This window comes from Struthio camelus, chromosome 7 (genome assembly GCF_040807025.1).
Source record: "Struthio camelus isolate bStrCam1 chromosome 7, bStrCam1.hap1, whole genome shotgun sequence".
Lineage (NCBI taxonomy): Eukaryota > Metazoa > Chordata > Aves > Struthioniformes > Struthionidae > Struthio > Struthio camelus.
The window spans coordinates 21,537,500-21,550,338 of record NC_090948.1 but is presented as its reverse complement, the minus strand read 5'-3'; the positions used below and the strand labels follow the sequence as shown (position 1 = coordinate 21,550,338).

Below are 12,839 nucleotides of genomic sequence, written 5' to 3'. Positions count from 1 at the left end.
CTCTCTTATTGTTCTGAAGCAGATTATTTCAATGAAATGTTTATTCCATACAGGAAACACACAGGAGGGGAAAAGACAATGCTCCAGAAGTGGCAGGTAAACTAAGTCTTGGCTCTATATGGAAAAGAGAATAAATTTGGCACCTGTGTGTCTGCACACAGATTGTGTGTGTGCGTGCGCTTCAAGGCCTAAGCAATTCTCTCACTGCTAGAGGTGAGGATATTGGCAAGAGGAGCCAATAGAGGAGTATTTTCATCTTGTTATTGCAGAAGTTTCTCCTCCTCCTACTGTGAAACATATGATGCTGCTGTCTGGCAGATCAAGTGTGATCTTATGCCCATTTTTAAGCTGATCCCAAAGAAGATCACCTAGTTGAATGACTCTAGTCACAGATCATCTGTCCGTGTAAATCAGTGCTCCGCTTCTGATTTCCCAGATGTCATGCTGAGCTGAGATCCATTGCACTTACCTCCCTGTATCCCTGATTTGTTGGCCCCAGACACATTGAAGAAATCTATTCCCTCATGTTTATATGTAACGCTTGGTGCAGCTTTTCCCTACAGGCTGTTGTCCAGGATATGCCAATACCAATTTGCATGCATTTTGCTCACTCTTAAATTGGGAGAAAACGCTCTTTTATGCAAATGCAATATAAAAGCACTGGGCGATTATAGACAAATGCAAATGGCCTGTTTGAAGAGGAGCCAAAAAAGACGACTGAGATTCTCATGAATGGATTATTGTACAAGAAATATTATGCTGATGTGAATGGCAATGGCTGACTCATTACACTGTTTGTAATTCCTGCCCTGGTGAACAAGGGAAGCACGGAGCTCTGAGGGTGACTTTGAGACGTGATTTGCAGGAGCGACGTTAGGAAGCTTTAATCTTTCTTTCCTTGTTTTGGCAGAAGAGGGAGATCAGTAATTTTGATTACCTCATGTACCTGAACACACTGGCTGGCCGCAGCTACAATGACTACATGCAGTATCCTGTGTTTCCGTGGGTCCTTGCTGACTATCACTCCCAGGTTAGTGCTTGCTACTTAGCAGTATTCTCTGCTTTCTATGACAGTAACCATATATAGGCTTGTTCAGTGATGGCACTGAAGCAGAGGGGTCTAGATCTAAGATTCAAAAATTGATATAGTTTGAACCAGACTGATCCTTTATAGAATAACCTTGCCTTCAAGTCAGGATGCTGAGACACCTTCTGCCTCAGTAAGGTGGATGAACATCAATTAAATACACTCCTAGTTATGGGCCCGCTGCATCCACTCAGCAGATAGTCAGGGGCAGGTGTCTGGGACTCCTGACAAGGCAGGCTTTGCAAGGGGCAGCCCTTGCAAGGGGCAGCCCTTGAGAACAGTGTGCAACTTGCTGGATCCTTTATTCAGGTTTTTGAAGTTCCTTGAACATTCTGTCCTTTAAGTGACGCTCATTGCCACTCTTGTTACCATAGTCCCTTCCCAGTTTTAGAAATGGATGCATTGTTAGCACTGAATCTGTGGCCTTCCTGAGTAGATGAAACTCCTAGCGCAGCCTTGCCTCAGTCAGTGTCACTGAGTTAGTTGTGATGATTGAGCCTCCAGGGATTATTAGACCCCACCTTTGCTGTGTTTTGCTTTTCAGACTCTAAACCTTACTAATCCTCATACGTTTCGGGACTTGTCAAAGCCCATGGGAGCTCAGACTGCAGAGAGGAAACGCAAGTTCATCCAGCGCTACAATGAGGTGGAGAAGAGTGAGGGTGAGTGATTTAGGAGACTTTCATACATCAGAGGTGTGGGTCCCCTCAGGCCCTTGGTGATGTTGGTGAATCCCTTGGAAATGATCATCCAAAGACTTTCCAAAGCTGTGGCTGAAGTATCAGCATGTCAAGGAAATCCTCTCGTTTCTGGACATAGAGCAGTTGAGGATTCAAAGAGAAGTGACTCCCACAGAGCACTACCTTCTTATGTGTCTTGTACTGCTGCATTCTGTCCCCTTCCCTTGGGCAAAAGATGCTGCAGCAAAAATCAGTGTTCTCTGGAGAAAATTGTTGCATGCAACTTAGCTAGCAGAGAAGACTGCTGCATGCAACTTAGCTAACAGCTACAGCAAGAAAATGAAACAGAGCATTGAGGCTATTGACCTCTGGAGACAAGATATTTTTTAGGACTAACAGGGAGGAGGATGGTCTGGAAAGGTAAAGGCCACCTTCTTTAGAAAGTGAGATGTGCAAGGCAAAAAAAGAGAATACAGAGATGGTGATAATTGTGCACATTAAATGCAAACATGCAAGGTATGCTTTTGCTCACAGATCTTTGAAGAAATCTGCTTTAAAGACCTACTCCCTATTTAATTGTGTTGTGATAACAGGATGTTATGGACTTGAAATGGTGAAATTCTGCACTGAAAGCTGATTTGTGTCCAATTTCCAGGAGACCTGTCAGCCCAGTGCCATTACTGTACTCACTATTCATCAGCAATTATAGTGGCATCTTACCTTGTCCGAATGGAGCCGTTTACACAGACCTTCTGTTCCCTGCAGGTAAGGGGGCAAGACATTTGGCTTCACTCCTACGCTTCTTGTTATGAGCCACGTAGCACATGATAGTGACTGGCTAATAAAGGGGGGTTAATTCGCTTGACATTTTTCTCTGTACCCTGTGTGAACTCTGGGCTCATTGAAGGCTCTGTCCTGTATCTGTTGAATTCAGTGGAAACATTTTAATGGGAGTAGGATTGATTCCTGCTGGTTTTCTGTTTTTTGTTTGTTTATTTCTTTGTTTGTGTATTTTTCCTGAGGGAGAAGAGTTATTTAGTTTTGGTCCTGTGATGCATTTGGTGAGAGTTGGGACATGTAAACACCTAGACAATGTTTTCCTTCCTCTCTGAACGTTAGCCTCTGTCACTGAGATGAAACCTCCTATCTTCATGGAGCACTGTGTTAGAGGTAGCTAGGTTAGGATATTCCACTGCTCAGAGACTGCTGTACATGCAGTGAGGGCTGGCCATGTCTCTTACAGCTCTCTAAGTGCTTTTCGGTTATTCTGATCTTTTTTTATTTTCTTTTTTTAAATGAACTAATACAAACAAAGCACTGTGCTAATTAAGTAATAAGCCCTATGATATTGGCTGTTACTAGCAGTAGATGATGGGTTAGTAAACCACCTGAGGCAGTGCTTACCATGACGCTCTGTGAGCCATATGTTAGCTGCAGTCATGAATGACTGTAGAACAGCTATTGCTGTTGTAAACAACACAGGCTGCTCCATCTCACTGGCACACTTATGCATAACAAGTCCCCACTGTGGGTGGCTGCTTTGTGGCTATGTTTATGGGTGTTTGGCAGGTAGCTGACACTTCTTTGTGGGTAGTTATCTTCAAAGGCTACGGAAACCTGAAGCACTGAAAATTTTGTCTAGAGGTAGATTGACTAAAACTGTTGACTGCTTCTTTCATTCTTATTCCTTTGCTCTTATGTTGCTGCGTCTTCAGCTGAGCTCGTGCTGTCGTGTTCAGCAGGTGTCTGGTCCTACAGTGGCTTAGGAATTGCTTTCTGGGAGATACAGTCAGGCAAACAGCAGCCCCTAGAACCATATGGTCAGTGAGGAGCAAGTTGGAAGAGGAGTATTCCTAGAGTTAAGCCTTTGGAAGGGTGCTGAGATGGGAGCTGTGAAAGCTTCACAGCATCTTAAAAAATGGAAAAGCCACAGTTACAACCCCAAACTGCCAGTCCGAAAGCACAAGAAGAGAAAATGCAACAACTTGGGTGCATGCCTTGTAAGAAATTGATGTTGGCATACTGTCCTTTTTTCCTTTGAGTCAAAGAATTGATTTGCACCCAGCCGTAGAAGGTGGCAGTGAGAAAGCAATGTCTCTATAACAGTCTTCTCTGTAAACGTCATATAAGAAGTTTACAAAACATTATTACTTCACATTTCATTTAAGAACGTTGTGATCTGACTCTGGAGAAAGGTCTGTATGTGCTTTGTTTTTTGTACTGGAATGGATGAAATATCGGCCATTGGACAGATGTTGGATGGTACTCTCTGCTTTGGTGAGTTCCCCCAGCTGCCCTTAGGCAGCAACCTCCTAAAATTCCTTTCAGGAGCTGGTCTCAGCATCACCTAAAAGCAGCAAGGGTTTCTGTACTTAGCATCTCCATTGGAAGGCATTCCAGGACCTCATGCCCTTGATGGTTAGTGACATCTGCTTTTGATTCACCTCAGATTTTATCCCTGTTTGTTCTTATGCCAATGTTGCGTTTCAACTAAGCAGGCTCTTCTTCCTTCCTGGTGTTTCTCTCTGTGATGTACTTATCAAGAATAGGGTTCTTTTCCTTTATTTTATCACTGACTCCAGAACAATCATTTAAGCACCATCTGCAAATGCCGGTAATTAATTCTCAGCATCTCTGGGGCTGTGGTTAGTCTTTGCACCTTCATAAGCATCTCTGAGAAACACTTTGAGCTCTTTGGATTTAAAGCAACATCAAGACTCAGTGATGCTTAGATCTATAAACATGGGGAGATCTAACTTCTCTCCAGAGATCGCTTTGACTAGTTGCTTTGTATATACCCTGCTGAGCTGTAGTTTTTAAAAGCTTATTTTTACCAGTATCCCTGATCACAGTAAGGTCTGTACTGAAAGCTGTAAGAGTTTATGTTGGCTTGCATTCTAAAGGCAAAAAGCAATTCTGGATTCTCCTTTTCCCTTTCAGTGCGGTTTTTGCATTCATAGAGAGAGAAAACTCATTAATTCTGATATAAATATATGCAAATAAATTTATTAATATAGGAAATGGGAAAATCAGTTATTGCTTCCTTTATAAATAATACAGGTTTAAGTTTTAAAGATATTACTTTTCCCTAAAGTGAATTAGACAGCCAGGGAAAAAATCACATTTTTTCGTGGTGGTAATATCTTTAACCAGATTTGTCGCGCTAACAGCATTTCCTATGTATATATTATTTTTATTTAATACAGGTAATCTTTTTATTACAAATCATATTGTTTCTCAGGAGATTACCATCAGCTCTCATAAAAGCTGCAAAAAAAGATGAAAAAGCATCAATCACCACCAGACACAGCGCGCTGTGTGCAGATTAAATATACAGACCCTTTAATATGCTTCAATGAGATACTTGTTAACTGTTGATTTATTTATAGCCTTCCTTCTACTCTGTTTTAATTTCAATTTGAATTTGACTCCAAGGTTCCCTGCCTAATAATGATCAAGAGCAAGATAACCCTGTGCATCAGATTAACTCCAACTAGGTTTACTCATGTGATCTTAGCCACTTTTTCTCTTATAGTCCCCTGAGAGAGTGTGGAAAGGCTCTACTGTTGTCAGTGGAATAGGGAAGAAGGACATAAAACACAAAGAAGTATTGCAGGAAGTACCCTCTATTGTCATTTAGAGATGAGGCTGGACCAAAAGCCTGGTCAGAATTCACCTTGGGGGAAAGTGCAGTGAGGTCTTTCCATCTGGAAGATGTGCTGGATTTTGGTGGGAGTCTTATCTCAAAAGACAGGTAGGGAACTGTGGCTTCAGAACCTAAGGTTTATTGACTTCTGTGTTGTTCTTCCTTATCCATGACTTTATTTTCTCCCTACCAACAGATAGGGCAAAAGGTCGGTTATTTCTTGACCTGCAGTTCTCAGGCATAGTGGGGGTTGTATATCCAAAGGAGCTGCATCATAAGCATGCAGGTATTGGGTTTCATATGGGGAGTGATGCTTGCAGTCAGAAACCAATGTGAGAGCTACTGCTCAGGATTCACCTGATCCCTGGGAGTGGGATACCTTTCTTGTAGAGTGAGGATGCTTAGCTGCTGTTTTTATATTTAACAGATTGAAGGTCAAAGCTTCATCTGTCATTGTACAGAGGGCAGTGTGCTCCTAGCCTAGCACGTGCAGCAGAAAGAAAACTAACCAAAGGCTCTCAAGTTTTCCCAAGAGGTCAGCCATAGACAGAACCTGACTACAAATTGGTCCTTACTTGGGCTAATGTCCATGGGTGCCAACACACAGCAAGCAGATTGCATGTAAGAAAGTAGAAGTTGAGGGATTTAATCCTGTATTAAATTTTGTCCCCAAAGATTTTTGTCATCTGAAGTTTAGCTTTCTTTTTTTTCCTATAGGTGCTCAGGTCACCTCTAGTCTTGCAGAGTCTTTGAATTCTCATACTTAAATCCAACGAGAGAGGATGCTTTCTTGCGAAATAAAATCTACCCATCGCTCACGTGCATGAAGCCAAACTTGCAGCTTTTCATTTAGGAGTGGTCTGACTAGCCAAGGGAGTATGCATGATACATTCGTTTCTGTCTAGCAGCTTCTCTTCCTAGCAGTATAAGCTGTTTTCCAGCCTCTTCTGATAAGAAGGTTCAAGGGCCTGTTGTGAGGTTTAACCTAGCAGACTTGGTGTAAAACAGCTATATCAGAGCTGCTGGTTGCTCCGATATTCCTGTTTTGCCTGTGACAGGAACTCGGCGTGTCATTTACTAGTGGGCATAGGGCTCACAGTCCCAGAAGCCTTCTGCGTTTTGTGTAAACGGGCAGGAAAACAGCAAAACAGAAAATAAAGCCTTTCTGTCTTCACGAATACCCGTATGACCTTCCTTTCTGTAATACCTGAGCATCCCTCATTCGTTACTGGCTCTGTTCCTACCACTGGCCTGTTCTTACCTAATGAAGCAGCTTTAAGGATTGAATAACTGAAGATGAGCAACCATGCATATATTTATACTGCACTGCAGAATTGTTTAAAGATAATTATGCTATCTCTGACAATCTCTCTTGGGCCCTGGCAATGGGATGTAGTCTTGTATCCCATGGCATATAATCCAAGTTAACTAACCCCACTGAGAAATACATACATTAGCCTGTGAGCATGCTGCCATTGGGCAGCTATCCTGCTGCTAGTACCTGCACTAGATGTTGAGAAACAGTTTGGTTCTGTCACTTGGCACAGTTAAGGCAGTTGTCTTCTGAGTCAGCTTGTTCGTGCTGAAATAGATCTCCAAAAACCGATAATCTATTTAGTTATTTCTGTTATTACAGTAATTTTATGCTAAAATAAATGTGTTGGTGCTTGATGTAGGTATCCCTATATAAATAGGAGCATGGGATTTTCAAAAATGCATGTAGTGTCTGAGATCCCAGTGAGAATCCTGTAGGAAATATGACTCCAATCTAAGGCATACCCTTCATTAAGTTGGTGATTGATTGATTGATTGATTTCTCCAGTTAAGGCTTCGATTCAGAGCAACGTCCTAGTCTAGGAAGGTCACTATTAGCTAGTGCTTGACTCTCATTAAATTAAAACAGGTTTAAATGCTCTCAGGACTGTTTGAGGCAATTTTTCTCCTTGTTCCTATACCAATTCGGCATTGAACTCAGATATCATTCCCTTTCACTCCCTCTTTGTATTATCCCTCTTCCCCATGAGGAGTGAATCGTTCTGGCTGGCATCTGCCCACTGGGCCCAAGCTGCTTGCCTGAATCCAATTAATGTTATTTCAGTGGTATCTCTCTCTCTCTCTTGCTCTCAGCCACTTTCTCAAAGGCTTCCCCCTCTCCCCCCAGAGGATTGCACGTAAGGTTGTACATACCTATTTATCTAAGTCCCAGCTGAGGTAAATACACTGAGGTTGTGTCCTCGGCTTGCAAAGGACTTTGGGATGAAAGGAACAAGTTACCTCTAGAAACATTAATGTTGAGTACTCTGGTATTCTCAAGCTGCCCTGGATCATTTGTGCTTGCCCCTGTGTTACTACAAGCTAGATAAGGTCTCCAGGCTTTATGGCATTTTCTTTTTGTGTATCTACAAGTCAGCACTGAGACAGCATCTAATACAGGGTCACGGTAAATAGAGCTGTGTCAGATCTTGAGTTATCATCTACTCAAATATGTGATGAGGTTCATATTACAAAATTAGCTAAGACTCTGCATCTGCTGGATATTTAAGAGAATATTTGCACTGTAGTCTGCTTGACTGTCGTGTCTCCATGTCACAGGGCGGGAGCTTTGATGTTGCAGACAGGATGTTTCACAGTGTCAAGAGCACGTGGGACTCAGCATCGAGAGACAACATGAGTGATGTCAGGGAACTCATTCCTGAATTCTTCTACTTGCCAGAGTTCCTGACCAATGCCAACCACTTTGAACTTGGTAAGTGCTAGAAGGAACTTCAGTGCTCCGCTTCCACTCCCCAGCATGCTGCCAAGAGAAAAGATCCAAATCGTGTGTTGGGAACTGGTCCCTGGACTTTGCTGACTGATGAGGCTCTTTAATGATGCAAGACCGATTCCTGTGGTCAGAAGTCTTCAAGAATAAAAGCTTCTGGTATCCACCGCTCTGGTGGTTAAAGTTGCCAAATCTGTCCTCACTGTCACCTTGAAAAGTTCTGCATGTGTCCTCATGCACTTATCTGTAGTCCCTGGCCTCAAGAAGTATCCCAAACCATTCTGAATGTACGCTGCCTCTAGACCCTTTCTGTATTGGTGATGGACAGTCAGGGAGAACTCGGACAAATCAGTATTCAGAAAGAGGCAGTGCAGTGTTACAGCCCTGACTGTGGACAGCACTTCACTTTACAGGCAACCCACATCATTTTCAATACAAAGCTTCATATTCCAATGGGCACTGCCTGGTTAACAATTAAGATAGAGGGCAAATAAAGAATCTTCCTAAATCAATGACAACAAAGGCAACTTAACCGGTGGTGTTGAGGTCTTGCTATAAATCATTTGTATTTAAGATTCCAGTGAATTGAGACCTACACTAAGGAAATGGCAAGATGGGAAAAGGTTGTTAAAACATTGTTAAAGGTGGTAAAGATTCAGGTTGGTTTTATCTTGAGAGGAGGCCAAGTAGCAGAGCCTGGCTGAAATCAAGATCCAGAGACTGACCTGAATGAAACCAAGCAGAGGGAAATAAAAGAGGCATTAGAAAGTCACAGATGGAGAGCAAACGTACAGAAAGATTTTGTGATAGACAGTGCCAAGAGCAGAATCTCACTGCTACACTGTGAGGACACCTGCAGTCCAGACCTGAGCCTCAATTTAGATTTGAATTTGTCCAGGCTTGTTATACCGTGCCCTGATTTAGGAACATAGGCTTACCTTCAGAAATGAATCAAATTGCAAAGAACTTGAGAGCGCAGTCCTTCCCAGAGACTGCTTTAGCAGCAGTGTCTGGCAGTTAAGCCCATGGGATCACGTGCAAGAAGAAAGTTGTGCCAACAGCTTTGTCTTGTCTGGGTTTGCAGTTGTGGCTAAAATGGTTCTTGCTGAGAGCATGTGTATTTCTTTACTGTATTAATGATAGTTGCTAGAACATCCTCTTAGTGATTTATTAATAGATCAGAAATCCCAGGAGAAATTGCCTCTGCAGTATTTTATGACACTGTATTGCATGTAGAACCTGAAATTGCCTATGTGAAAATCACCTGAATTTCTTTTGACGTCGCTGTTTCCGACAGATTGTTCCCATGTGCAATGTGTGTGATTCTTGTTTCTAATTTTCCCTTTGTAATTCCTGCAGGCTGCATGCAGGATGGAACGGTGCTGGGAGATGTGCAGCTCCCTCCTTGGGCGGATGGGGATCCCCATCAGTTCATTCACCTGCACAGACAGGTCAGTGAGTATCGAGTTTTGTGATGGTCTGGGCGTCACTGACAATGAAATCCTAAAGGCCTGGGGTATAAACCAAAATGTTAGATACAAACACATCCTACCTTTGCAGAGTTCATGTCAAGTTCTGAACTTTGCATATCTACCTGTCTGCAGAACAGTTTATCCCACATCAAGGCCAACTTTCCAAACTGGGTGGAATTTGTATCTAGGTCTGCAGCATGGATTTATCTCAGCCTGTAAGTGCATGTGAACATAACACATGCATGCACACAGCCTTTACATGTATACAGTTCCATGTTATCACCAACCAGCTGCCTGTTTGTTTAAGCTATCTACCTCCATCTCTGAGTCATGCCAGGAGCAAAATGAGGGGGTTTTATATTTATTTGGGGGATATATTTGGGGGGTAAAATCAAATGCGATTTGCTGCCTTTCACGAAGTCACCCTTGGCAATCTGCAAGCAAAGAGCTTTAAGGTCTAGGGGTCTACTACAATTAGTGCTATCAACTTAATGAAAGTCTTACTTCTGTAAGAAGTCACCTGGCAAAGATGAAACTACCTAATAATGAGCGCAAAAGCAATTCCATATCAAGTTTGTTGAGTTAAACACAGACTTTGCAGCTGACTGTCTTGAGGCAGATCTCTGTTGTTGTTAGAGGTAATAAGGAAATTGGCTGTACTGCAGAGCCCTTACTGAAAGTAACTACATCATCTCTTTCTGCCATAAGAAAACAGATGAGTCAATCAGTATTTGTGAATGTCATGCAGATTGTTGCTGTATACAAGACTGTGCGTTGATTATATATAGCGTTGGTAGGACTAAGCAAATAGCCCATGAGTTTCAAGGCATTGCATCCTCCTGGTTTGTCGCTTGTACCTTCAGTTTCTTCCTCAGTGGGTTCTTCTGCTCACCTCTACTAAGCCATGCAGGGTCCTGCCTTTGGAGGTTCAAGTCTCACTCTCTTTAATCTTTCTGCAGGTGATTGCATTCAATCCTGTGTCTACAACTATCTTCTCTGTTTTGTTGTCTGCAAATAAACCTCTCCTCAGTTGTTCTCTCCGACTACTGGTTCCTAAATCCTGTCTCTGACCTTCATTATGGATTGCCTAACGTTTTGTCCCCATTTTAAACAAAGCCAGACTCATATTCTCCTCCTGTAAGTATTCTTTCCTCCACTGTTCTCTTAAACTTTGATAGCAACCACCATGCTTCCATGCAGTTTCCATTACTTTTGCATGTCCCTTGCTTTGCACTTCTGTGCTGCATTCAGACCCCGGGCTTTCTGTCGTTGTCCATAGTACCAAATTATTTTTACACTCTTCTGGGACTGTCTCCTGAATCTGCATTCCATTCTTTTTTAACCTCCCTGATAGCTCTTTTCAAGACAGTACAGAGACAACTGTGAGGGCAGAATCTTCATTGTCTGGCATTCTGTATAAATCTCCTTCCCCAGAATCTTACCTTTTGAATTTCTGTCTGACTGCACTCCTCATATTTACATGTGTCTCCTTTCTCTCTTGATACCCTATGCATCTGTTTGGTTTATTTGTTCTCGTGTCTTCTTGCATCTCCTTCTCCCCCCAGCCCCCTGGGTGCTGTCAGTAATCTAGCCTTAGTCCCACGTGTGGCAATTCCATTTTTATCCATGTTTCCAAAAAAGCCCTTCATAAGCTGGTGTGTCGGCTGTGAATCCAGTCTGAAGATGATTTTCTGCTATGACACCTGTTTCAAGAAAACAGGCTGCTGATAGTGTTGGTCATCTGCATATCTTGCAAAGAAAGAATCCTTTAAAGCATATTCTAAAGGTGACTCAGTGGTTTGTAGTGTCTGCTTCCCATACTCTGTTTCTGATTCACCAAACACTTTGGCTTGTGGATAACATTGATTGTAAGAGTGAGTCTGAACTCAGTGGGTTCGTTCACATGTGCTCAAGTTACTTCTGTGAGTAAACATGGGCGTGATCTGAGCCTGTGTGCTTTTTTTTGTGCAGTAGTCTTGCCTTTGTTTCTGTTTCGAGACTATTGAGCACATAATGAGGGTACTGGGTATTTCATTTTTGTTTTCCTTGAGACTCTTTGGTCTCTATTGTGAACTCATGACCTGAACACTTCATTTTAAGGCTGTGTGAGAACAGTAAATGCTAACTGTTGTATAAAAGAAGTTAAATTTCTACCTTGCTACTCTTACCTACTTGAAGTTAAAAATGAAATGGCTGACTTTTGTATATGCTTTTTAAAAAAATACTCTTTTCACTCATTTTAAAAATGTGATTGAAAATAGTCACCAACCACTAGTTTCCCCAGAGTCAGGTCTGTAGCCTTAATACATACAAGCTTGTGAATTAATGATATTCCAAGCTATGCGGTGTGGAGAACAGTAGCTTACTATTAGTAGTAAGTCTCAAATGTCTCCATGCCTAGTAACTTGACTCAGTGGTGTGCTGTCGCACCATTTAGTAACTTAAGCCACTACATTGAATTTGCAGCATATTCAGAACCTAATCAGTCCCTTGACAGAAGCTGTATCAATCTTCTTGTTCTTTGTTTTAACTTGTATTTCCGTTTCAGTTAGATGTGTAACTTAGATCACAGCCTTGTGTTACTAGGCAGACAAGCACACAGTGTGTAGATCTGGCTGGGGAAGAAAAAACATATGGAACAGTTTTTCTCTGGAAAACTAGTCTGGTTGAAATGGGAGTGTATCAGTAGCACCAAGAAAATCTTTCAGTAGGTCACTTCAACTTTCTGCCTTTGTTATCAAAACATTTTCGAATGACCTTTTCATTACAACATTCATATTAGATTACAGGCTGAATTAAAAGATTTTATTTTAATGATGCAGCTATTATAGTTAATATTGTGTAGTGTATAGTTTCATTATCAGTAAAATGATGTAATTTTTCCAATTTTAAAATTTAATTTTTTTGAATATTAAGACATGAGAAATTTTGAGAGTTGGGCTTTTTGTTCTGATTTGGAAAGAAAACACAATTCAGTGTCTGAGTTTCCCCCGGAGTGTAACTTCCAGTCTTCAGTCAGTGCTAACAGGCAGAAACACTCTGTCCCCTGCACGTTTGCAATCTACTAGCCTAAGGGGGTGAAGAAAGGAGACAGTGTTTTTGCCAGATGGAGAGCTGAGATGCAGAGAGATTGTTCAGGCTGCCTGAGCTCCTATATATGCACAATGATAGGTATTATTGAGTCGGGCACCTC

At 41.9% G+C, this 12,839-nt stretch overlaps 1 protein-coding gene across 8 annotated transcripts in view; it reads left to right on the top strand.

Moving 5' to 3' along the window:
- Positions 1 to 12,839, top strand: part of WDFY4 (WDFY family member 4) — a 151,290-nt gene that overhangs the window by 117,188 nt on the left and 21,263 nt on the right. For 7 of the 8 annotated variants that reach the window (XM_068950147.1, XM_068950141.1, XM_068950143.1 and 4 more), the window contains 6 exons: positions 54 to 96; positions 911 to 1,030; positions 1,632 to 1,749; positions 2,423 to 2,532; positions 8,006 to 8,159; positions 9,534 to 9,625. In XM_068950147.1, coding sequence (XP_068806248.1) covers positions 54 to 96; positions 911 to 1,030; positions 1,632 to 1,749; positions 2,423 to 2,532; positions 8,006 to 8,159; positions 9,534 to 9,625 — 637 coding nt within the window. Of the gene's footprint in view, positions 1 to 53; positions 97 to 910; positions 1,031 to 1,631; positions 1,750 to 2,422; positions 2,533 to 8,005; positions 8,160 to 9,533; positions 9,626 to 12,839 lie in introns of those variants that run through there. The other variant, XR_011142195.1, reaches the window with a different exon arrangement.